Source organism: Lates calcarifer, linkage group LG4 (genome assembly GCF_001640805.2).
Source record: "Lates calcarifer isolate ASB-BC8 linkage group LG4, TLL_Latcal_v3, whole genome shotgun sequence".
Taxonomy (NCBI): domain Eukaryota; kingdom Metazoa; phylum Chordata; class Actinopteri; family Centropomidae; genus Lates; species Lates calcarifer.
This window is the reverse complement of record NC_066836.1, coordinates 12,759,933-12,784,341: the sequence shown is the minus strand read 5'-3', so window position 1 is coordinate 12,784,341 and position 24,409 is coordinate 12,759,933. Positions and strand designations below refer to the sequence as shown.

General features: G+C 40.0%; 3 protein-coding genes across 3 annotated transcripts; all 3 read right to left on the bottom strand.

Annotated features, from left to right (window-relative positions):
* Positions 1–3,689: 3,689 nt before the first annotated feature.
* aire (autoimmune regulator) lies at positions 3,690–9,451 on the bottom strand. The gene is made up of 13 exons (XM_018676679.2): positions 7,963–9,451; positions 7,700–7,874; positions 7,259–7,396; positions 6,957–7,022; positions 6,758–6,880; positions 6,409–6,542; positions 6,168–6,289; positions 5,985–6,054; positions 5,621–5,758; positions 5,360–5,481; positions 4,598–4,676; positions 4,342–4,440; positions 3,690–3,931 (listed from the first exon to the last, which is right to left on the bottom strand). Exons 1-13 carry the CDS (start codon positions 8,158–8,160, stop codon positions 3,848–3,850), a joined length of 1,548 nt encoding a protein of 515 aa, XP_018532195.1. The 5' UTR covers positions 8,161–9,451; the 3' UTR covers positions 3,690–3,847.
* A 70-nt stretch (positions 9,452–9,521) lies between these two features.
* Positions 9,522–16,414, bottom strand: LOC108883481 (ras-related protein Rab-6B). Its single transcript, XM_018676681.2, has 8 exons — positions 16,209–16,414; positions 13,946–14,004; positions 13,220–13,273; positions 12,680–12,785; positions 12,459–12,570; positions 12,197–12,290; positions 11,095–11,161; positions 9,522–10,565 (listed from the first exon to the last, which is right to left on the bottom strand). Exons 1-8 carry the CDS (start codon positions 16,276–16,278, stop codon positions 10,501–10,503), a joined length of 627 nt encoding a protein of 208 aa, XP_018532197.1. The 5' UTR covers positions 16,279–16,414; the 3' UTR covers positions 9,522–10,500.
* Positions 16,415–16,903: 489 nt separating this feature from the next.
* espnlb (espin like b) lies at positions 16,904–21,192 on the bottom strand. The gene is made up of 5 exons (XM_018676678.2): positions 21,111–21,192; positions 20,844–20,976; positions 20,595–20,713; positions 19,650–19,829; positions 16,904–18,962 (listed from the first exon to the last, which is right to left on the bottom strand). The coding sequence occupies exons 1-5, from the start codon at positions 21,138–21,140 to the stop codon at positions 17,337–17,339; spliced, it is 2,088 nt and encodes a 695-aa protein (XP_018532194.1). The 5' UTR covers positions 21,141–21,192; the 3' UTR covers positions 16,904–17,336.
* Between the last annotated feature and the right edge of the window lie 3,217 nt (positions 21,193–24,409).

Here is a 24,409-nt window from a genome sequence, read left to right as displayed (position 1 = left end):
AATACCTGCTATGTAGACCTTATCAGTTGTAATGTGTTCTGTGTGTATAATTTACTGCAGAGTAACTATGAAGGGGTTACAAGGTGCAGTATTTCCTTTCTGAATGCACAGTAGATATAAGAAAACATCAATCAGACAGCCTCAGCAGCAGCTCCAACAATCAATACACATTAAGGTCAGTGAGCTTTTCCAATTGTTAACTCCCTGTGCTGATGTCTCCCAATCATGAACATACTGCATTTACAAATGTCAATGGAAAAACAGAGTGGGTTGGCATCATCCAAAACAACAGTTGAGCATACAAATCACCCAATAGCTACCTATCATATAATTGGAAATATTGATGATATAGGAAAATATTCAAAATACTTCAAAATAGCATCTTCCCATTAATAAAGCCAAATAGTGGTTGGTCAGTGGTTTAAAGAAGCAACACTTTCTGCTCTGAACTTCACACCAAGACAATGCAGGGCCCCTTGCAATTTCCTGCCTATAACAATAGTCTAAAGCGAGAGTGAGTGGTCCTGACTGGAAGTCCTGCAGGCTTCACCTCTTTCAGAAACCCTCAGACCATCAGTGGCCCAGCAGGGGAACAACCTGGAAGGCTGCCCGCAGTTATAAAGTGCCAAAAAATGCGAGGAGAGGATGCCCAAAGCGTGGGAATTTAACCTATCATATTTTCCCCGTGAATTCCAGGCCTGTGACCAGTAGAGTTGTAACAGGATGTGTGTTGGTGTTCAAGGAATTTAAACTTGTGATTTTGTAATGACTTACTGACCCAGAATGGGCGTGTGTTTGTGTGTCATTGTCTGTTGTTATGTATATGTCTGTTATTATTATTTACTTTAAATCCTTGCTCGCTCACTTACTAAACATTACACTTACTAAACATAAACATTAAACATTTTATTTATTTATTATTATCAGCCTGACAGAGCAGTGAAAAATTTACAGGTCAATACATTTAGGTTTGTTCACTAATTGTTTTTAACATTCAATTAGTGAGTTTTAGAGGTCCTGGTTGATGGATTTTTATTACCTTTTGACCAAGCCATGCTAACTGTTTCCCCCTGTTTCCAGACTTTGTGCTAAGCTAAGCTAACTGACTGCAGCTTCATTTATACCACACAGGCATGAAGTTGGTGTCAAATCCTCTCATCTAACTAACTAACTGTTCCTTTAAGAACAGCATTAGGCAAAAGTGTGTACATGATGGCCGTGGCCTTAAACAAAACACTGCTAATACTCTTGATAACCTTTGTGACATTTTTGCCTCATTATACATCATGTAGGAATGTGGCGTGGCAGGAAATAAAGTATGTAAGATTGCAGAAATGGTATGATGCAACAGAGGTGACGAGCAAGCATCAGGCCCACAACATACAGGGTACTATTTATTGGCAAACTGTTATACACAATATTTAAAACCCTTTGTGGTGCTCAGATGCTGAGTGACCCATGTTTTGTATGTACATTTAGACAGATAAACTGTATGGGAAAAGTACATGTTATTTTAGGTGTAAGAACTTAAGTATTACCACCAGAATAGACTATAGTATGAAAAGAAAAAGCACTGATTAAGCAGCAGGATGATCCCTGTCAGAGTGTGAGAATATGTTATTTTATTAGTATCAGTAATGCACCAATATGTAAGCAGCATTTTAAGGTTGCATCTGGTTGAGGTCATGCTTAGTATACTGTATTTCATAACCTAGAGCACTACATATTAATAAAAAGTACAATATTTTCCTCTGAAAAGTGATAAGGTAAATGCATAAAGTTGCTTAAAATGGAAATACTCAAGGAAAGCATGTGTACCTAAAACTGCACTTAAGTATAGTACTTAAGTAAAAAGGTACTTTCCATCACTTGTCTGTTTATAGGTCGCTTACATAAAGATATTTTCTTCATGCTTATCATATACTGTATTGTTGTTGGAAATAGTTGTGACAAGTGTCTTTTGATGTGATTTAATCTGGGTAATTCCCGCTTCTCTACAAACACAAACATTGTTTTACTGACAGATATACTTCCTGTTATCATACTGAGAATCATGGTCCATTGAAATACTGTACAACTGCATCATTTCTGATGGGTGCCATCTAGTGGTGAGAAGTTGTATGCCTTTTCCATTTCTGTTAAAACAGAGGGAGCTCTTGGGATATTTTATCAGTTTTTCCATGTGGTCGCTCATGTGGTATGCAACTAGAAACAGAAGAAAGCTCTGTGATAGTAGAGCAGGAGTCATGATAGAGGCCTGTGCAGTTAAACAGTGTAAGCAGATTTTTTTAATGCAAAATATCCCCCATCAGCCAGAATGGACTGGAGAATGAGAAAAATCATCAAATTAAAACAGAAAATCTGACTGTAGCAGCACTAACTTGCTGCCATTTACACTTTAAACTTTATGTAAGGTTTGTTATTCTCATTGCATGAAGTGGTCTTTGATTTTTCTGTTGTATCTTTTCTAGAAAAGATACAACAGAAACTGTTGTGTCTCTCTGTCAGTGATGTTACTTTCGCTGCAAGGACACAGAGCCCTCAAGGATATGCAGGATGTTTCATGAACCATTTAGAAAGTGGACCAATAAATAAACAGAGACACACATGCACAGATACACACACACAGACACACAGACACACACACTGAAATGAGCATGTTTCTCATCCTCTGTTTTGGGCCTGTAGGAGCTGAGAGCCATGGCAACCAAATACCGAGGGGAGAAAAATCTGTGCGCTGCCTGGCCGAGCTCCATTCCTCTGGCAGTCATGCTCAAACTCTTGAATCCCATGACAAAAACAACATTCCTCATCTAAGTGATAGTCTTCAAGGAATTCCTGTTAAACAGAGGCATTTCTCAGGGTGCATACCTCATTGTATTGAAACCATCTGGTATAACGTGTGAATGTAAATTCTTCTCCAGATCCACACAGAGAGACAAACTTGTCCTTGCGCATATGTGGAAATTTGCATTGTCTTTTTTTTTTTTTTTACCACCTGTCCATATGTACGTGTGTTTATTTGCTGTTATGAGACACTATTCTTGTCTGACATTGGTGTTAGTTTGCTGCAAAACTAGGCCCTGATATGGGATTAACGTCTTCTATCCTCTCCAGCACAGTTTCCCTTGTCCATGACATCTCTAATCAGAGCAGGGGGAAATTTGGGAATCTTGTCCAATAGTATAGGGTGCACATTAGTGACAAGGATGGTCAGGAAAACTTTAAGTTTCACCACTTCTGTCATTTGTCATTTGTTCAGCAATACGGCCCTAAAAGCCCAAGGTTCATTGAATGTCAGGTTATGGTAATTTGATTTACTGCAGATTTACTACATGTCTTACATTACTGACTAATTTTGCAGCCATGTCTTGTGACGTATATGACGTCAAAATCTAGTTTCAAGAACTACAAGAGCTTTGGTTTATGTATATATTACATATATAACATGACATGATACATATTCCTGAACTAAAGAGTGGTACCTTGGAGGCAACTGTTCCTTTAATGGCCATGTGTTACAGTAAAATGAACACTTCATGGTTTATATCAAAAACAGTGGTTTTGACTTGAAGATTATGTAAGTCTGTGCCACAGCAGTATATTTTAGAGTAAATGCCTCTCTGAATATTGGCTACTGTAATCTGTCTTGTCACTCTTTAAAAATCTGCAGTTTGAAAAAGTCCATTTTTCCATCATACATTTATTTCACTTGCAGTAAGAAAGAAACAAATCATTTTCACATTGCATAAGCTCATTTTAAATCAGATATGCTCATTTCATCAATACAATATTATTTAAGACTGTGAGAGCATCGTGCATGAGTGCAGGCCTGATCGTCTGTCCATCACTGATAAAACCCTTGAGAGTCTGAAAGAGGCCTAGAGATGTTGTGGAAAGCCCATTGCAAGATGCCATCAATGGAGCCCTGCTGAGATACAGAGAGAAAAAAAAACACAGTAGGATCAATTGTAACGCACAAGGCCATCATATGGTAAATGTGTGTGTGACAATATCACACAGCAACAATCTTTACTACCCTAGTAGTGGTCTTGGAGAGGAAAATTCTCTTAAAAGTCAGTACATAGAGAGTGCAGTGCAGCAGAGAGGAACTTTAACATCTGTGCACACCCTTTTCAGGCAACACAAAACACGAAACAACACCATGACACATTGCTCCCCATCACTTATTGTTTAGTCCTCTGGGCTGTGATTTACAATGATGACTCATTCCCCGTCTGTGTGTGATAAGAAGTGCAGCCATCTTGTGTCTGACATGCATGACCGCATTCATATCATGTCTACATCTGCAGTATCGACGTGTAACTGAGCCCCACTCACATCTCCCAGGATGGAGTCCAGTTCATCTTTATGGAGGACGGGTTCTGGAACCGAGGAGCTCTGATCATGACTGAGTGTGTTTTGAACCACTGGGGTGAGCTGGAGGCACACACAAACACACACACAGACACACACACACACACACACAACAGAGATTACACAGATTATACTCAGACATATTCGGATAATTACAGTTTATATACTCTAGACACAGACTATTCAAACTTGGCCTTTGTGTACACATGTGCAGACCTACCTGTAAGCCTCTGGATTCAGCCTCTTTCTCTGCAGAGCTACACCAGGGCCTGGAGCAGGCCGAGCAGATGGATCTCCCTCTAGCAAACACACATGTGCATGCACACACACACACACACACACACCGTGAGTGAGTCAGACTGTTCTCTGCGGTGTATAATGTTACTGTCAATCAATATGTCATTTCCAACACTCAAGAGGATTACAGAGGAAGAGCCCCAGATCCTTTCATATGGCAACGTAAACTGATTACAGGAGCTCTTTATGTGAAAAAAAAGAGAAATACTACCCAATATTTTCAATAAATGTTTTTAGATAATGTGGCACTGAAAAGATTTGAGTTTGTGTTTAACATTCAATCACATATAGAAGAACAAATCTTAATTTCTCAGTTGAATAAATAGTGTTGAATAAACAAGAGATCATCACATGGAGTCAGCTTCCATTTGGGATCTATGTCTCCACTGATCCTGATTTGCACTATACAATATACCATACATCCTGCTGCTGGGAGGGTAAGTACACATCCTTAGAGCACATCAACACTAACACAAACAGGAATCTACAGTACATTCACAGGAAGGACTGTATATACACAATGTGCAGTAGATGATGTTACAGTGACGCAGAGATTATGATTTGTCAACAAGCTTGTGGGAACTAAACACACCATAGATGGATCCTGTCATCTTCTAAACATGCCTCATTTTGAGTCTGCAAGATGTTATTCTGTTTTCAAAGAAGAGATGAGGAGATGTCTTACTTTGAGAAGAGGCAGTGTACGTGGAAACGCTCCAAACACTGGAGGCACTGAGTCAGGTCTCCTCCTGCGAGATGACAAACACCACACACCTCCCTCACACTGACCAGATCTCCACCTGAGCACTTGGATGCACATTAACAAAATAAATAACAGTGACTCAAAAATACAAAATGTCATTCAGAAGCCGGAGAATAAAAAAAAGGAGAGAGAAACAAATACAAAGATAAAATAAAGACAACAGGCAGAACACCAGGTCTTTACCTGGTTTCTGACACTGGGCCCATTAATAGGAGCTGTGACACTTGTGAGGGAGGAGGACGACAGTGAGGAGTAGAAAGAGACATCTATGATGGAGTTACTGGAGTTGGTGTTTGTTTGCTGAGGCTGGGCCACGAGTGCCTGTAATACAAAATGTTTTTAACCATGATCAGTATCAGAAAATTCTGAACATCAGTATTGCCCAAAACCTTAAAACAAAGCTTTTCAAACATGCAGTTGTGGGATTATGCCTTTTGAAGCAAATTTTTGCATTTGATCTCGCAAATTGTCATACAAAAATAGCATCTATTTTTGCAATATGTACAGTTTATGTAAAACAATGTGTGACTGTCTTTCAGGAACTTACCTGTAAAGGAAGTTGAGCTTCCTCTCTTTTCACTCTGTTGCCACAGCACCAATCACATTGCCAAGTGCCACTGCAAGGGTAGAGAAAACAAGGTGTCCCCAAAAACAGAGAGACTTTTATTTTGGAAAAAAAAGAGAGATGCAAATGAGTAGTTTTAACTGATTTGAATCTTTTATTTTCCACCTTGGTATGGATATGAGCGGAGGGTCGAGACAAGTCAGATGAAAAGCTCGAGGACAACCATCACAACAAATCAGCTCTCCTCCATCCTTACATACTGCACACTCATCATCATTGTAGTGAACCTAAGGACACACACATACAATACATATAAGATACATATAAGGCAAATAGACACACACACATACAATCAGAGGAAGGCCAGGTCACTGTCAGTATAAGCGGATGGAACTGGGACCTTTACCATACTTGTAGATGTCTCCCCCCTGTGGTGAAACATGGTCTTAGCAGCCTTGGACTTAGATGCTGCACTTGTCTCCTCTGATGAACCACAAGAGTAGAACTCCCCACTAACTTTAATGCACTTTCTGGCAGTCCCTGTTGAATGACAAGCATGAATTTAGTGCTGATATTCAGACAAAAAAGGTACCACTGGGAGTATATTTCAGTTCAGTTCAGGAAAGCCCCACGTTACTGTATTAACTTGATGCTGTTTAATACAAAAACTTATATTTAGTGTCCTGATGACGCATGACAGTTTTAGCAATGTTTGGAAAGATGCAAAGAATTAAAATGTTCATCCCGTGGCTTACCATCTGAGCCAAACACCTGCTTGATATGGGTCTTTTCTCTGGCTTCGTGGCTGACTGACGGCTCAGTGGAGGTGGAGGACAGGGTGACTCCTTTCTGGACAGAAGAGGACACTGCTTGCACGCCTGTGGGAGAATTTTGGTAACGTGTATCCAGAGTATGAAAGAATTGTTAATGTAATTACAGTTTAGCTGAAATTACCATTTCCAGACAGTAGCTGCGGGGTTGGATCTTCACTCTTCACTCTGTATAACTTCACCTTACCCCCTGGAGCAAAAACAAGAAAACACAAGATGAATTCTTATTCAATGCAAAACCATAAAACTTGTAAGTGTTGGACTGCTTTCAAACAAATAATTTTCAAATTTTTATTAAATTAATTAAATTCTTATTGGCCACCAAGAAGAACACATCTTGAAATGTTTCTTTCTCTTCATTCCTGTCTTAACCTTAAAACACAATAGACTGCAGTACAATAGAATGGGTGCATTATGGGAAATAACCTGGTCCATCGCTTGTCTTGGCATGATACTGTGAATGCTGATTGTGGGAGTCTCTGTCCTCATGGCTCCTCTTCTTCATGTGAGTTTTGTCACCTCCAGACGATTTCTTCTCACCTCTGGACCTTGCAGCATCTTGTCCTGTCAAAAAGAATCAGTAGTAATATAGGACATTAAGGAATAAACAGAGATGTAAATCATTTTAAAGTCTGTCCTAAAGGTTGCTGTTTCAGCTCTGCTATTGTGCCAAATGCAATTGAGATCTTAATCAACTAAACTGAAAATTTTATAAAATATGAGATATAACATAATACTAAAGAATTATATAATGGATAGTATCCTACTCTGTTCTGATCTAGATCCAATTTGGATGAACTAACACTGAGAAATAAATTCATTTCTAAGCCAAGTATTGTCTTTCCATAACACCTGAACGTCACATACTCGAGTGCAGGTTAGTGAGCAGTGTCTGCAGCTTGGGGTAGCTGTCCAGGTTGTAGTCTTTGCTCATGTTGCTCCAGAAGGCCTGGATGGTGGATCTTCTCTGCTCCAGGACCCAGGACAGAAGCGAGTACATGGCCTTGTGGATCCCTTCTCTACTCTCCTTCTCTAGAGTGTCCTACAGATCCACACAAACAGCAAGAGATACAGTATACTGTTGAGAGCTTTGCAGTAAAATCATATATTTAAAAAAAAAAAAGTCTTACCTTCAGCAGTTGGTCAGTGATGATGTTTTTGTCCGCCAAACCATAAACAAGAGGGAAAGGGTCATCTACAGCCATAGCTATGTCTGTACGCAGCTCCTTTAGTAAGGAGCGAAGGTTTGTGTCCCTAAGAGCCTCCACTCTGGACATGATCTGCTTTGCGTGGAAATGAGACACAAAGTGACCAGGACCTGAGATCATTCAAGCAGTAGTTTGGATATAAGAGGTGTGTCCTATTCAGGGAAGGAAATATTGTACAGGTGCATTGTTTCATGCTGACTGGATATGTGGGATATGCTGAACTCTTTGTGTTCAAGAACATCTTTTTTAAGTAATCCTGCCCTTCTGCTTTTAATCCATGCATACCAACACATTCATATTTACACAAATCACACTACCAGTATTGTTGAGTGCTGTTTATTGACTGGTTGGGGCTTTGAGAAACTCACAACTGAAGATCTCACCCGTGGGGAAAGCCACCCCCTCAACCTCTTGTCTCTGTGGACTTCATCTGTCCACTAACAGTACTAACTGCCTCTGTCCGCCTGTTGAATCCTCAGGGGATCAAATGACGTGTTGTCAGTCCAGGGGAATACCTGAATACCTGTCCCCTTTCATCAGGAGAACTGAGTGGAAGTGACCTGACACGTCACAGTGACAGTTTTCTTCTTAAAAGGTTCTTTCCACCTCAACTTCCCCTTAACTATCAGATTTTCAGACACTGACTCACTGCACAGAGTTTAGGTTTAGTGTGGTAATTATAATGTTGCAACAGGCAGGAAAAAATTAACACTGTAAACAAGTGATTGACAGATTGATTGTGTGACTGACTGATTGCTATGTAGCACAATTTCCTCAGCTGCTCTTAATGTGACAGGCTTCAGTAAGGAAATCATAAAACCTTTTCAAACAAAACAGAACATTTTATGTATATTTAAGGTATCAGTTAAGGCTAACTCTTAGCTAGCCAATTAGTTAAACCTCTTACATTAATTTAGAGTTTAACAACTTAGGTAATACTCTTATTCTCTTTCTCAACATGAGATGAAAGAATATATGTGTTTCATATGTGTTGCAGTTTCCCAAAAAAATAAATATTTCTTTAACTGTCTCTTGTTATGCTCTGAAGTGTTGCTAGCTTATTAGATGCCACTTAATTGTCAGTTAAGGCTAAATGTTAGCTAGCTAGTTAGTTATAATTCCAACTAAACGCTAACGTCAACCATGACAAAAATGAAAATTGTGTTGTATAAACAAGGACCTGGCTAAACGCTATTAGTCAACAATTTCCCTCCAAACACCAATTTCTCTATCATTTAAACAACAAAATTACAAACATGTTATATCTTTAAATGCTGTCTACAGGGGCCCATCCATTTTTTGTTAATAACTTATTTAATATGTGACTGACATAACAACCTGCTTGTGTATAATCTTTCCAAAACCTGTCCTCTTCTGTTACACTCTGTTGATTATAAAATATGTTCCATATCTGCAATCAGTAAAAACTGGACATAAAATTCAAAATAACATTCAATAGAGTAGACCATTTTGCTACCAGGTAAATGTTGATGGTTAGGAGAGTGAAGCCCTTTAATCTGTAATTTATTAATCATTAAACATTATTACATTATTCATACTGGTGAACAAGGACCACTTCTACAGAGGGACGTTCACAACATACATATTACATTATTATATACAGTGCAGTGCATTACAGTGGATCGTTATATGTGTATCACCGGGATGGAGGGATGGGGAGACTGGAAAGAGACAGGGATACAGGGAGGAAAAGAGGCAAAGGAGAGGAGTGGTTGGAGGGAGGGGGGAGTTGTGATAGTAAGTTGTCTTTTTATTACTTCTTTTTTTTTTTTTACCACAGTACAGTTTGTTCTATAAAAGTTAAACCCATAGAGATAGAGTGCCACATTTTCACAGCTACTGTTAGGTGAACCTACTGGAAGTTGACTCTTGTGGGAATATCAAATGAGATACGTTTTGTCATGAGATGCTATAGAGAGATGCTATAAAACATTCTAAGATAGTCAACCTCCTTCCAGAGTGCAGAGACTCTGGAGGGCAGGCCAAAGGTCAAAGGTCAAAGGTCAAAGATCAGATCAGCGTGCATGCGTGCTGCAGACATTCAGACGTGTTCGGCCCCCTCACTATTTCTCCTTCTATGTTTAGGCATCATTTTTGGTGCTTTCCCTTTTTATATATAAAAAATACAAAACATAACAGCGAAAAGAATTCCATTGGTTGTCCTGTTTTTCTCCCTTTTTCATTTTTCCAAAACTGTTTTTTGTTTGTTTTCATGTCAGTATTTTTTTTTCATCCCTTTTCTCCGCCAGTCACTTACATATTGACAAAGTATACAATATTTTACAACTGAACAAGACTGAGAGATAACATTTGATTTGTCCAATCAGATACAAGGCCCGGATCCTATATCTAATTAGAGAAGTCAACTGGAAGCTAACCAGTAGTAAGCAACACAACAAGCCTATGGTGTGAAGGGAGCTATCCGATAGCAGCTCTGCATTAACATGAGCACCCGCCCTCGGGGACAGTAGGCTCTGCCGGTTTGTCCAGCTTGATGTCGATCACTGGGAGTTATCCAGTTAAGGAAAAGGCAGGTGGCTGAGAAAGAAATCTGATATTATGACCTGACATGTCACAGTCAAATCATGCTACATTCATGCAAATGACAGATTGTGAGGAACAGGGAAAAGCCATTTATTCACCCCTTATTCCAGTGTTGTTAGCCTTGGTGCTAACAGTATAGTCACTACAAATAAACTGAATATAAGAAGAATATAACGTAGAACTCTAATTTCATTTTCAGACAGTCCCTCTCCATCCTCCATCATGCATCCTCAGCCCATGTCATTCCCTACACAGCCACTATGTTGTGCTGTATCTGTGCATGCACAATGTCTTCCTGGCTCTGTGCATTTCTTCCCTATTAAGCAAAAAAAAAAAAAAAAGGTTTAATGGCTCAAGCCTCGGTAGACAGTAGACTGGGCGTTCTGTTTGTAATAGTGCCAGCAACCACTAAGAGATTAAAAATAAGATGCCTTTTTCTCAGCTGTTTGGCTCTCGGGCACAGTGAGTCACAGCTGCTGTAAAGGATACTGCCTTCAGGATTTGCATCGTCCAAGCTTTCCATTCCAGGTAGGGCTGCTGCAACCCGACGAAACAGCTAGTATGAGGGAGGAGGAGGAGGGCAGAGGAGAGGAGAGGAGGGAGAGGAAGAGCCAGGGTGAATAGAAGGTGTAGAGAGAGGAGAAAAAGAAAGAGAATGCACAGGAGGACAGCAAGAGAAGGAAGTTAAAAATGTGTATGAAATGGCTTTTTTAAAAATGTTTTTGTTTATATGTAGTAAATTATTTTTGATGATGGTCATTTTTAGCAGTATATGTATATATTCACATGGATATTTACCTGACATGGGATCTTTAAGACTGGCATGTTGTATCAATACATTTTATTATAATTGTAGCTTAAGTATTCATGACCATTGCTTAAGAAAAAGTAGCAACACCACACTGTAAAAATACAAATAAAGAGTTCTGCTTGGAATATGTTACTTAGCATTATCTGACTGTAATGTACTTAAATATAAGAAAATATTAAAAGGAGAGAAATTCTGAAATTTTGATTATGGTAAAAAATGATTAAAATAAATAGATTATTTTATTATATTATTGATAGTGTTACACCATTATTGATTCAATTTTTAGATTATTATTGCACATGCATTAATGTGTAAGCAGGAGTTTACTGTTGTAGTTGGCTGATGTTGAAGTCATTTAAACTATTTTGTATACTGTATGACTGATTTATTTTAAATTTAACAAGTATATCTTGTGTATGATTTCTGTGTAAAATTGTAAATTGTAAAATAACTAGCTGTCAGAGAGATACAGTGGAATGAAAAAGTACAATATCTTCCTCAGAAATGTGGTGAAGCTGCAGTATAAAGTGACATTAAATGGGAACACTTGAGTACAAGTACTTCAACGTATTGAAATGCAGTACTTAATTAGGTGAACTTGCAATGTTCAGTGAGCACAAGGGTTAAATGTGCACACAATCTATTACACTTCACTGTTGCATATTATGCATTTACTACATTTTATTAAGCCACATCGATCACCTTGGAGGGGACACCAAGATGGCAGAAAGCAACTGATGCCCAAAATGCTGTGAAATATGGTGAAACTGCAGGCATCACCTGTTTGACATTGCAGCCTGTTTTGGCACTGGTCTCGATGAACATGACGTTCAGCTCTTTGGCTCTCTGCTCTCCTTCCTCGATCGTGATTTGCCTGCAGGAGAATCAGGCCAGACTCAGCATCTTGATGTTGAAGGCTAATTTATTCAATTCTGACATGTTGTTGCTTTTAACGAAATGCTCTTCGCTCAGTTAACAAAATAGCCCCATGTCAACGACTAACTTAACTGTAGCTAAATGTCTTTTATACACTGAGACTCACCTCTTCTCCTCCAGATCTGTTTTGTTGCCGACTAGCATGATGATGACATCACTTCCTCTCTCTGTCCTGACATCATCAATCCATTTGCAGGTCTGCTGGAATGAGTTCACATCTGTGGAGACCAGACTTTCAGTTCACATCCAGTCCTTAGAGTTTAAAGATTAAAACAAACAGTACAGTGCAGTGTGTGCACACAGGTAAATTAGCGGGTTGCTGCTCACTTGTTATGTCATAGACGACCACAGCTACTGTAGAGTCACGTATGTAGCTCGGGATGAGGCTCCTGAAACGTTCCTGTCCAGCTGTGTCCCACAGCTGGAGCCTTACCTGAATGTGCACACAGATAGAAACACACACCCTCAGCAGCTGTCTCAACATCACACCACATATAGAACCCTTGTAAGTACACTTCCAAAGGGGATAAGCTGTGCAGGCTGACAGAGCAACCGACAAAAAAGCAGTATTAATGCTGGCTAAAGTAGATGATCCATGGGAAAGGCTTTGACTTCTTAGGGCTAGAAAAGGCTAAGGTTTATTTCTGGCCATTACTACCCAGAAATAACCTTAGGATAATCATGTTAGTGTGTGAAGAGAACAGTAATTAAGCAAATCAAATCAAGGATTAGTCAAAACAGAGTGGAAATTGGGGCATTTCTTACTTAGGACATTGACTGACTAAAACCCCACAAGAACAAATACATGAATTCGTCTTTATGTGTGTATCGATGTGTGAATGCTCAATGACAATCGAGGTTTCCTACTGTTCGGTCTTCCAAGTACATCGTCTTTGATAGGAAGTCAATTCCAATGGTAGCCTGTGGTGGAGGAGGCACAAAAGAGGGGAAAAATCATCAGCATAACCCAGATTTAAAAAGCTAAATGTCTCCCTGCACTATCTGTTGTCCCCAGCAGAGTGAATGTTGTTAAATAAGGGGAAAATACAGAAAGCTGTTAAGAATACCAAAAAAAGAGCCAATAAGCACTGAAATTGAATCAGACTGAAAAACTAATTTCATTTGTAGTGCCCTCAGGGCTCAATCATTCAGACTTCTTATCTACCCAACTTCTGAGAAAGGCAAGGGGAATAATCATCTGTATTCTCTTTTAAAGAATCAAATATTAATATTTCCTTTGGATGATTGCATTGACGGTGTTTATTTTACATGGACTCTGATTGCAATTGGCCGCCAAAAAGCACTCACTGTAACATTAGACATTTATTAATTAGTCACTATTATAACATAAAATGCTTAATAGATTGTAGACCTGCAGTGTGATTAGTCACATTATTCCATTTATTTAAATTTAACATTTGAGGACAGTGGTTAGAAAAATCATTACACTCCATAAAATATGTCAAAACTAAGTGCAAAAAGCTTCCCACCATCACCACTTAAATTCAGTAATTAGCCATATCTGTCATCATATCATGCATTAAAATTGTGTGTTTTCTGATGTTGGTGATCTGGACCTGGTCTGAATCTTACCTGATATGTGTTGTCGAAACTGTCATACATGAATCTAGTGATGAGAGATGTTTTCCCCACTGGAACAGAGCACACAAGATGTTGATTTTTAGTAAACACGTTAATAAACAATTTCTGGAGTAAATTCCACATAATGATGGGAAAACTGGTTCATCATTTCTCAAAGGACAAAAATGATAAACTTTGATCAAATAATAACCTACATTTTGGAGGATTCATCCCTCACAATAACATTCATGTCATTGTAAAGTAAATAATCATTCTTAATATTCTACATTTTCTGTTATCTAGAGAAAGACTGTGTTTAAAAGATGCAGATATGGACTGAAATTAACCTCATTATCAAACACTGATTTCATAAAAGCATGAATTATTTTCTACTAACAACTTAATCTGCATCTGTTTTGATAATCAATGAATCATTTGAGTACAAAACATTTTCCTTGTTCCAGCTTTTCCTGTTGTCCTTTGTCATATGTGAGAGTAAACGGAATATATTTATATATTTGGGTTTTAGACTGTTTATCTGACAAAACAAGCAATTTGAAGATGTCACCTTGGGCTTTAAAAAATCTCAGCAGGCATTTTTCACCGTTTTCAGACATCCTGTCAAAAAAGATGCAGAAATGGTCCTGACCATCAAACCAATGTGGAATAAATTTATGGTGACAGCAATGCCAATGCTGGAAGGTGACTAAGCACATGAGATTGAAAGGACGTGCGGTAAGACGTGATGAGGTAAAATCCTGTTTGTCAACAATTTTTGAACAAATAGAAGTTGTGTCCACAAATTACATATGAGGGCAGAGGGCCATCCCATCACAAGACAGACAAAAAAACCACATGAACATTTGAGGCATTTAGCAGTTTACTAAACCCAGATGGCGACTTCTCCCAGGATCAAGGTGAGCCTGGTGAGCTCCATCTTTATTTACATCCCACCCGGCACCATCTTTAGCACCATTTTACATCAGGTCTACACACACACACACACACACACACACACACAGAGGGGGTGAGGACGGGACTTCTCCAGCAGGCCCTGGGCTCTCATGCAGAGGACCCTCTTTGCAGACAGCAGTGTAGTTTTGAAGCCAGCAAATTGGGCAGTGGCCACGCCAGGCCTCGATTCAGCACCATGGACAGTAACATTGCAGTACAGGCCACACACAAACACACAGGGAGGCTTTTAGTCGACATACAGCCTCCTCATAGACATGCAGCACACACACACACACACACACAGAGAGAGAGAGAGAGAGAGAGAGAGAGAGAGAGAGAGAGAGAAAAGGCATCACAATGTAAGACACAAACACCCAGTGAAGCTGCTGTCATATTAGGCCTAATTACGTGCATCCTGCTTTTTGCTGCTGTATTTTCTGGGATATGAGCTCCTCTGCTGCCACTCTGGATGTCTGATGTCTGAACACGTATCCGAGCCGCTTTACAGCGCTAAACCACTATCGATCAGCACCTCCTGAATTTGTGCCATCACATCAAACCGCGTACAGAGCCATTCCCCCACCCTCAGAATAGATGGATTATTGAATATAAAGTATAATGTTGTGGCGCTGTCAAGCCCGTTTTTGTTTGATTATTTATGGGACCGAACCGGAGACTGCGAGGTTTGGAGATGCTACCGACATCGCCAGCCTAGGGTGTGTCCCGAACTGACACATGGGGACTGTTTATTATCTTCTCTTTATTTAAAAAAAACACGAGAGGTGGGGGAAAATATTAGAGACTGTCATGTAATAGAATAAAGGATTGTTAATGTTAGAAATAAGCGATGTAAGTGAAATAAAGCCGTTATCTGGACACAGGCTGTGCATATTTGTCGGTCACTGCAGCACATCAAAACATCCGAATCCATATCGCCTGCTATGATGCGAAATATGACAATTTGCGACAACTAAATATTCCTCAGGGATATTCAGGACAATTATCTTATATTTTGGAGTGATCACAGTTGTTATATTCAATCCAAGGGTGCTTTTTATGTGCATGCGTTTTTTTTTTCTTTCTTTCTCTTTTCCTTCCTCGGTTAATCAAATTTTGTACTGTCACAGATTGTGCCAGGAGAAACATGGGCGTCAGATACACCAGAGCCAAACCAGCGCATCCCCTGGATTCAGCTAAAACTTTCAAAATCAACACGATTAACATACATGGCCTTCAACATATAGCTGCGCATGTTTGGCATTAGGGGAGGATAACCCAAACCTTCTCCCCTTCACCACCACCACCCCGAGCACTGACTCACCGCTCTGCTCTCCCAAAAATACGAGTTTAAATTTCCTCAGGGGGTTCCCCAAATCTCCTCCAGCTGACATGGTGGCAGATAAAAGAGCTCAACGTGGGTTATTTTATATGTTCTTATCGCTCGGCGTCTCCTCCGTAGTGGGTGCGCAGGGGGATCCTCCTCTCCTCACAGAATGATGGGAATGCAGCTCAGCATCCTTCTGTCAATTTCGGGAGCTTGTGCGCCTGCGCGACCTCACCTATTTCAGTCCCTCACCTTTCTATTGGACCTGAGACTACAGTTGTTATACATTAGATATAAAGTAAAAAGCTGTCATGTTAAGGAAAATAAATACAATTATGGTTACAAGTGATTTCACAGATTACCTATGTTTATATAAAACATATAATCAGCTTATAGAATATAATTTATTGCTATAGAGACTTACTTATAAAGAATTAAAATTAGATTAGTCTTTTGATTTAAAAAAAAAAAAAAAAACATTTTACAGACAAAAATGATTAATCAAATAATCCAAAAAAAAAATATCATCAGATTATTAGAACAACAAAACTTATTGTTAAGTCATTGTTATATGTAAGACATTGAATGCAGCACTTTTTCTTGTAATGGAGTTTTTTTTTTTATCATTGTTTTTTAATTATTTACAGAGTCAAAAGGAGAATGGTGAATATCATCACGGTGGAGGCAGAGAAATTCCAGATTTTAGTCTCCCATATGGGTTTTTAAAAAACTGGATCCTACACATCCCATAATGCAGTTTAGAGTCCTTCATTAGTCCCTGCCTAGTAAACACCCACATCTTTCAACCTTCATGCCCCCAGTGGTATTGTGAAATAAGTGGATTGCCCCTTTAAGTAGCAGCAGTGCTTACAAATTACAAGAGTCCTCAGAGATCTCACCATCTGAATGTAACTTTCTATCGCTATGTCATAAAGCTCTTTTAAATGTCAGTCATAGCATCATTTTGTGTTTGCAGAAGCTACAGGACTGGATAAGCTGGAGATTTGCAATAACTTTGCATCAATAATGCAACATCTCAATATACTTTTATTCAGGTCCCATCAGAAAATAAGCACACCTACATGCTATCATTTAGTGGCAAAAATGTGACATTTATCCTTAAGACTAATGTTCAAAATCAAACAGCTCTGCCTCCTTCTCCTTCCAGAAGGCAAAGCTGCGGTCAATGTATTTACAAATGTCTTCATTGTTGAAACAGGAGAAGTCTGTGCTGCTGCACTCATCTGGAGTAGCAGTTTGAACTATGACTTTTGGTACTTGTCTGGAATCTGGCAACAGTGACGTTGACGATGGTGGTGATGACGGACTGCGGCACGGTTTTGAGACCCCGAAGAAACGGACTTTGATGTCCTCGAAGCCATTGCTCCACTGTCGCCTCCCAGCCTGGATTTCCTGGAGAACCGCCTTGTGGAAATCCCGTACCGTCTCCCAGGGGAAACTACCGACATGGTCAAACACTTCAAAGCAGAGGAGATGCCTCATCTTCCTCTCCTCGGGCGACAGTTCTTGCTCTAAGATGTGGAAGTATCCCAGCATGAAGAGGTCAAGGGTCAAGCTGTCGTAGCTAACCGGAACACCGTCCTCGTCGGGCAGGAATTGTTCTGGGGAGTAGGTGACTCGAGAGGGGGAATTTTGTGAGGTAGAGGTGGACCAACAGGACTTCTGCCCCTCTTTGAATTCTAGTTTATTCTTCCAGGAGTTTAGCATCTTGTCCACAGCACCTCGTTGTTGGCAGAACTGAAACATGGAGGTGATTCTCTGTTGGGGTGGTGCTGCTGTCACTCTCCCTGACGCTGCCTCTTGTCCCTGTCTCTGCCTGGCTGCTCTGACTGAAATAGCATATGCAGATTTCTTCCAGTGGCTCAGAAACAGCACCACTATACGCTCTTTCCTTAAGCTGGTGGTCTCCATCACAGGTATAAGTCTTCTAGGAGTATCGCTGTGGCTTGCCTCACAACTGGGGCCTGTGCTGACACTCGGATTGTTTCCTCCTGAAGCCCCAACCACTACCTGGTTCTTCAACTCCTGGCCTCCTTTCACAACCCCAGCAAAGGGATAAATACCACCGATTTGACCTTCAAAGTTGGATCTTAGGTTTCTGACTGACACTCCAGACTGCTGGATCTCCTTCTCCACCCTCTCTCTCCGTGCTCTGCTGTAGCTGTTGGTCTCCAAACGGTGGCTGAAAGCAGACGCCATGCCGATGTGAGGTATCCTACAGGATCCACTAGAGGTCTCCAAATGACCCATCTCTTGGCCTTGTTGCTCGAGTCCCTGGCCCAAATCAATTCTTGAACTATCTTTCACGCCCTGCAACCCCTTCATTTCCTCCATCATGCTTTCCATTATTCTCTTCTCACCGCTATCTTCTGTGGTGTGGGTAAGATTGGCCACCAGCAGAGACATACTCTTGACAATCTCTGAAACACGACTGCACCAGACTGGCAAGGTCAGGTGCATTTTCCCCTCTGCATCCATCTGCTGTAGCACCTCTTTGTTAAGGGAGATGCTGACAATGGGATCAGGCAAAATGGCCCTCAGCTCCTCAGTCAGCCTGGTCAGCTCCAGCTCATAGACCTGGCAGCGTTTCTGCAGTGAAACAGTCTCGATCTGCTGCTGCAGGTACACCAGGTCATCCTCAGTCAGGAGCTCACCAAAAGGCCCCAAGACTGCATTGTGGGCTTGGGAGTACTTCCAACCATCCACTGGTGTGAAGCCATTAGTCATGTCCTATTAGAGGGACGGAGAGATTTTAGAAAACAGTCCAGAGGGATGATTTTGTTAAAGGAATAGACGACTTGTTGGCCAAGAGAAGTGCTTTCCAGAAGCTGTGTCATCATCGTGATTTTGGAAATTACAGCCCCTGGCTAATTAATAGTCCAGTGTATAACCTTCAATAACAACACAATCTGTCATTTTTACACTTTGGTTTCTGTAAGCGTTACACAAGACTCTTAAGAAGTGCTGATTTTGTTCCCTTTGGACAGAGCCTGACAAGTTGTTTCCCTCTGTTAACAGTCTTTATGCTAAGCTAGGTTAACTGGCTGCTGGCTGTAGCTTCATATTGATTGGACAGACACAAGAGTGGTATCAATCTTCTCATCCAGCTCTTGGATAGAGAGCTAATAAGTGTATTTCACCAATTGCCAAACTATTTCTTTACCAAAATCATCATTTTGTAAAAAGTACTAAATATATACAGTATATATATTTAAAATGAAGCATTTGTTCAGACTGGATAGACATCCACACAGATCTCCATCACAATAAACTTTTTTTTTACACACAAAATAAACAAAGCCCATTGTGTTGTGTGTTATGTGGTTTCTTCATACTACAGTTGACTGTGTTTTTTCCTCCTTCATGAAAGTCTATGCATCTTGCATTGTGCACACACAGAGCACAGAAGAAGAGTACCTGTCTCCTCTGTTCCTCCTCATCCTGCAGCCTGACCTGCAGCTGCCGCACCATCACCTGTCGTTTCCACTCTGCTATGGGGCGGCCGGCTTCATCGTGAGTGGGCACTAGGGAGTCGATGTCGGCCAGGATCACATCGACGATTGGTACCTCCTCTAAAACCTCCTCACTGTCAAGCTTCTGTCAGCGTTCAACAACGGAAAACAGTCAGTCTCACTGCTGTGCTCTGCATCTGGAGCCACATTTGAGAGTATAACATCTCTTTTTTTTAATCTCTCTACACCATCTAAAGGATTTATGATTATTGGCTGTGCAAGTATCATAAAACCAAACATCAGTAGGCTACAAGTCATGACAAAATAGTGAATTGTTTTTATTAAAATTTAATCAGCATCAGATCAAAGGCCCTAAACATCTGTGGTCTTATTTTGCCTGAATACACCTTCCTCTGGACTGTGTGGGTGTATACAAGCTCCACTTTACATTCTTTTTTTAAGTGTTGCCTGTCCTTGTCATTCGTAGATCATGAAGATTAATAACTTTACATAACTCCCAGCATATTTCCACCCAGCTACAACCTGAGCTGAGGCCTAACAGGCCTTTTTCACTGCAGACATTTTGACTTGCCGTGGCAGGAAAAGCACACGTGTTATTGACATAAAGACAGCTCTGTTCTGTTCAAGTGTCTAAATGGTATTCAGCATTCATTCATTTTATTACATATACCTGTGCCTTTACTTCTTTTTTATGTTTTTGTCATTTGAAAAACAAAAGTAGATAGCATATGGTCTGCTCTAACATAATTCGCAAATATTACCATTCTCAGCTAGTTAGATTACTACCTAATTTCAAAGCAAAGGAGCATATACAATAATAGGCAGTACTTGTCATATTAGCAGACAAAACCACTCATGTTTAACTTGAAAAATGTGGCAGCATGCTCACCGTCTGCCCAGTGAAGACCGCAGTAAAGCCAGCGTGCCTCAGAGACTTGATAGACTTCATCTGAGACATCAGGGTGAGATCTTTCTCTGGAGGCTTCAGATGGCTGAATGACGTCACCACTGTAAACAGTTATAATAAAGGTCAATGGTCAATGATGCAGCTTCAAAATCTGTCAGTATTTCTTTTACCAGTTACTCCTATTTTAATCTACATGCTGAAATCCAAATATGTTCTGTCTCTGTTAATCACCTGAGGAGGCCACCTGTACGTGCTGGATGGAGCCTGGGGTGTGTTTTTTTGAAGTGGCAGCAGGGGTCAGAGAGGGAGAGGTCACAGGAAGTGAAGCAGGAAGGCGCGGCAGGGGGAGCACTTCCTTCACTGGCTGCTGGGGACACACACACACACACACAGCAGGGATGAGTCATATTTAAAGGGACAGTTCACCAAAAACAACAACAAAAGATTTTTGCCTCAAATGTTTCTGTAATTTAATTCCCTCCACTGATGATTGGTCACCTTGTTGTTCTCCATGTTGACCCTGTGCATTCACACTCCAGTGTTTCACAGCAGCAGGAGCTCCTCTTCCTGAAAATGACAAAAACAACAACAATATACAGTGACATCAACAGACACCAGATAAACTGAGCAGAAGAAGACCCCACAGGTAGAGAAACGTGACACAGCTCGCACAGCAGTTAACTGCTCCAAAGTAATCTTCTGAGAGACTGAGACCCCCTAATGGCGTGCGCACACACACACACACACACACACACACACAGTTAATGTAAAGAACCGAGGCCGTCTAAGCTCGTAGTACCTGGAACAAAAACAAGAAATGGTGAAACTAGACCCCGGTCACTGAATGTAGCGTAGCCCACACAGAGAGCAGGAGAAAGCGTGGTAGAGTTTGGAGAGACATGATATCCTGCTTCAGGTAACCTTACTGATTCACAGGATTTTTTCACGAGCTCCATGCCATTCAATAGCCTAAATACTACAAAGACAATTACAGTGTTTTGGCAAATTAAATGCACACGACAGAGTAAGATATAAGATGACGCCTTACAGGTAGCTTCGTAAATTCTTTATGCACAATATACATGACCATAATTTTAAAAAATATTTCTATCATCTGATATCTTCATTCCACCTGTGACTGGGGAAAGCTTGCAACAGATGAGATTTTTTTTATCTGCTTCATGCATTGTATTTTATGCATTTACCAAACTGGTAACTGATGTTTTCAATTCCACCTATTACTGGCAATGGTTCATACGTTGTCTGTAACTCATTGCTACTGCTACAACATCAATTCAAAATCAGTTTTTCATGTGTTTTTTTTTTTTAATCTAATATATCTTTCACTAATTTTTCACTAATTTTTCATTCAAACTATCATCATTAGAATTGGCATATTCGCTCCAGCAATCACAACATAAATGTATACAGTACTTACAGTCTAGTTCCGAAACTGTGGAATCACCAATAGTGTGACGGCAGAAAATAATAACTGGTGACAAAAGAAAAACAATATTGAATATATATATATTTATATATATATATTGATAGAAAAAGGTAAATATTAAGGATGAAAATCCAGAGGCTGTTGTCAGCCTCTTCACCCCAGAGCAGCTAATAAACCAAGGAGCAGCATCACCTGGACCCAAACCTCAGATGGGGGGCCTTCTTAGTGTGCATAATTAAACAGGTGGGATAGGGTGACCTGAACCTGGAAGTATAGAACGATAGCAGTGTGAATGTATATAGGAGACAAGGCCGGAGGGACAGGTGTGTGTGTGCATGTTCCTCCATGTGCTCAGGTGTGTGTGTTGGTGTGTTCACACTTAGGACAGATGACAGCCACACTACATGCGTGACCAGTTGACCACTGCCTCCTGTAGCATGAGTAACTGGTATCCATGGCAGTCATATTCTAACTGACAAATGCTACATCCACCATTTTGTCTGATCTGTGAAGAAAATATTGACATAAATATTTTACCTACTCTTCAAATACCCTTGTTGGTGAATTCATTTTTAATATCTGTTTTAAAACAGCTCTTTTGTCTTTGGCTAGTTTTTACTACCTTTACTAGCCTTTCGTATTATAAGCCTTTTGTAATACAGAGTACACCATCAGCTCACATAACTGAGAGTTCAAATTTGCCAAGTTCAGCTCAGGAGTCCTCTGTTTGGTTTTCCATGAACATGGGACAATGTGACTAATGTTTGTTTCTGTATGTTTTCTTGTTACTGTACCTGTTCATTTTTCACAAAATATTTGGCTTAACTCTTCTATTTGTTTTGGCAATCACCATCATTGTTGTCCACTGTTGTTTTTACAGTTGCAGTGTGTTTAGCTCACTGCATAGCTGTGCACTTAGAGTACATGCACAGTGAGGGCATGTAGCCAGGTGGACAGAGATATGGAAAAAGAAACACAACACATAGTTAAATATTCAACATTCATTGCATAGAAATGACCTACATTATCTTACCAAACTTATTGTTCATCAGTGGTCTGGTGTAACCTCAGTGCCTGATGGGAGGTCGCTGCCCCTCACTCAGTCCAGGGCCTTTGTGTCAAGCCCAGTATTTCTGCCTCTGTTATTAGGGGATTAGTCTGACTGGCCCAGCTGAGGCGCAGCACATGGTGGGTACATAATCAATAATAGAACGCTGCACAGACACAGCAGAACAATCTCACACACATGCACATGTGCCCAGTCTGAGCAAAAGTACAAACTGTTACACAACAGACATCGAAAGACCATTATGTTATGTTATCCATTTATTAGATTGCTCTGTCAGCAAAACACTGCCTTGGGGTCATGTTTAATCAGACTTTTTCCCCTCATGTTAAACCTGACAGAGCAAAAACAGCTTTATTTACAGTAGAAACTAATGCACATGTCAATCAAGAAATATAATGTGCTGCACTAAAGTAGTCACTCCAACTCAAGGTTTTTCAGCCTCCACTTAATAAGTTTTGCCTAATCAATATTTTTTAAAGTGACAAAATGCTGTTATGGCAAGTAACTCAAAGTGAGAATAAAATATATCATGACAGTCAAGATATCACAGAGATATCACATGAAATTACAATGTGTTAGTTGTTTGTTTGGTTAATGAATAAAGCATAGAATCTATTATATGAGACTTTATAAATATGACAGTGATATATCAGGGAACATTCTAAAATGAGGAGCTACATATTTCTTGATCCATGCTCTCTGGGACTGTTGAAAAATTCAGAACATTTGCTTCATTCAGCACTGATTATCATCAGTTTGTATAATACAGGGCACATTGCATTAGAAGAGGTGTCCCAGGAGTAGGATTATTCATTTTTCATTTTCATTTTTCATCTGTTTTGTTGATATGTGAAGTGTCTTTGATGTTGCTTTTAAATAAAATATAATTACACAGGTTTTTGACCTGTGTGGTACTTTTCAGACATCAACAGTAGAAAAACAACAATCTCTGCTTTGTTGTTATTGACTTGCAGAAACATGTAGGACACCAGTCAGTTATTTAATTGGTGACTTAACAGGGCTCAGGATTCCAGGGGCAGGTATAATGTCGGTGGAGCACAATCATAATTATGATAGTAAACATTTTGTCTTGGTATGATGAAGCCCAGAGGCACCTTGAACAACACAGGACCAAAAATTGATCCCTGGGGAACTCCACACATCAACCTTCAAAGAGACATGCTATAGTGTGAAAGCAGAAATTTCCATTTGGTAGTTATTAATCATCGCTGGAACACTTGCAGCCATGATAGTACTGTATATTTCTATGTTATAATGTTT

Bases quoted from the DNA above. Each gene is read 5' to 3' on its own strand.
- LOC108883481 (XM_018676681.2), bottom strand. From the start codon at position 16,278: ATGTCAGCTGGAGGAGATTTGGGGAACCCCCTGAGGAAATTTAAACTC. The intron at 12,786-13,219 runs GTAGGAAACCTC...GTGCACATTCAG, and splicing joins TGTACTTGGAAGACCGAACA to GTAAGGCTCCAGCTGTGGGA. The intron at 10,566-11,094 runs GTATCCTTTACA...GATAACTCCCAG, and splicing joins CGATGCAAATCCTGAAGGCA to TGATCGACATCAAGCTGGAC.
- aire (XM_018676679.2), bottom strand. From the start codon at position 8,160: ATGATCTCAGGTCCTGGTCACTTTGTGTCTCATTTCCACGCAAAGCAG. The intron at 7,875-7,962 runs GTAAGACTTTTT...GTGGATCTGTAG, and splicing joins TCACTGACCAACTGCTGAAG to GACACTCTAGAGAAGGAGAG. The intron at 6,881-6,956 runs GTAATTTCAGCT...ATTCTCCCACAG, and splicing joins GCAGCTACTGTCTGGAAATG to GCGTGCAAGCAGTGTCCTCT.
- espnlb (XM_018676678.2), bottom strand. From the start codon at position 21,140: ATGCACAGGGTCAACATGGAGAACAACAAG. The intron at 20,977-21,110 runs GTGACCAATCAT...TGTCCCCAGCAG, and splicing joins TCAACATGGAGAACAACAAG to CCAGTGAAGGAAGTGCTCCC. The intron at 20,714-20,843 runs GTGATTAACAGA...AACTGTTTACAG, and splicing joins CGTACAGGTGGCCTCCTCAG to TGGTGACGTCATTCAGCCAT.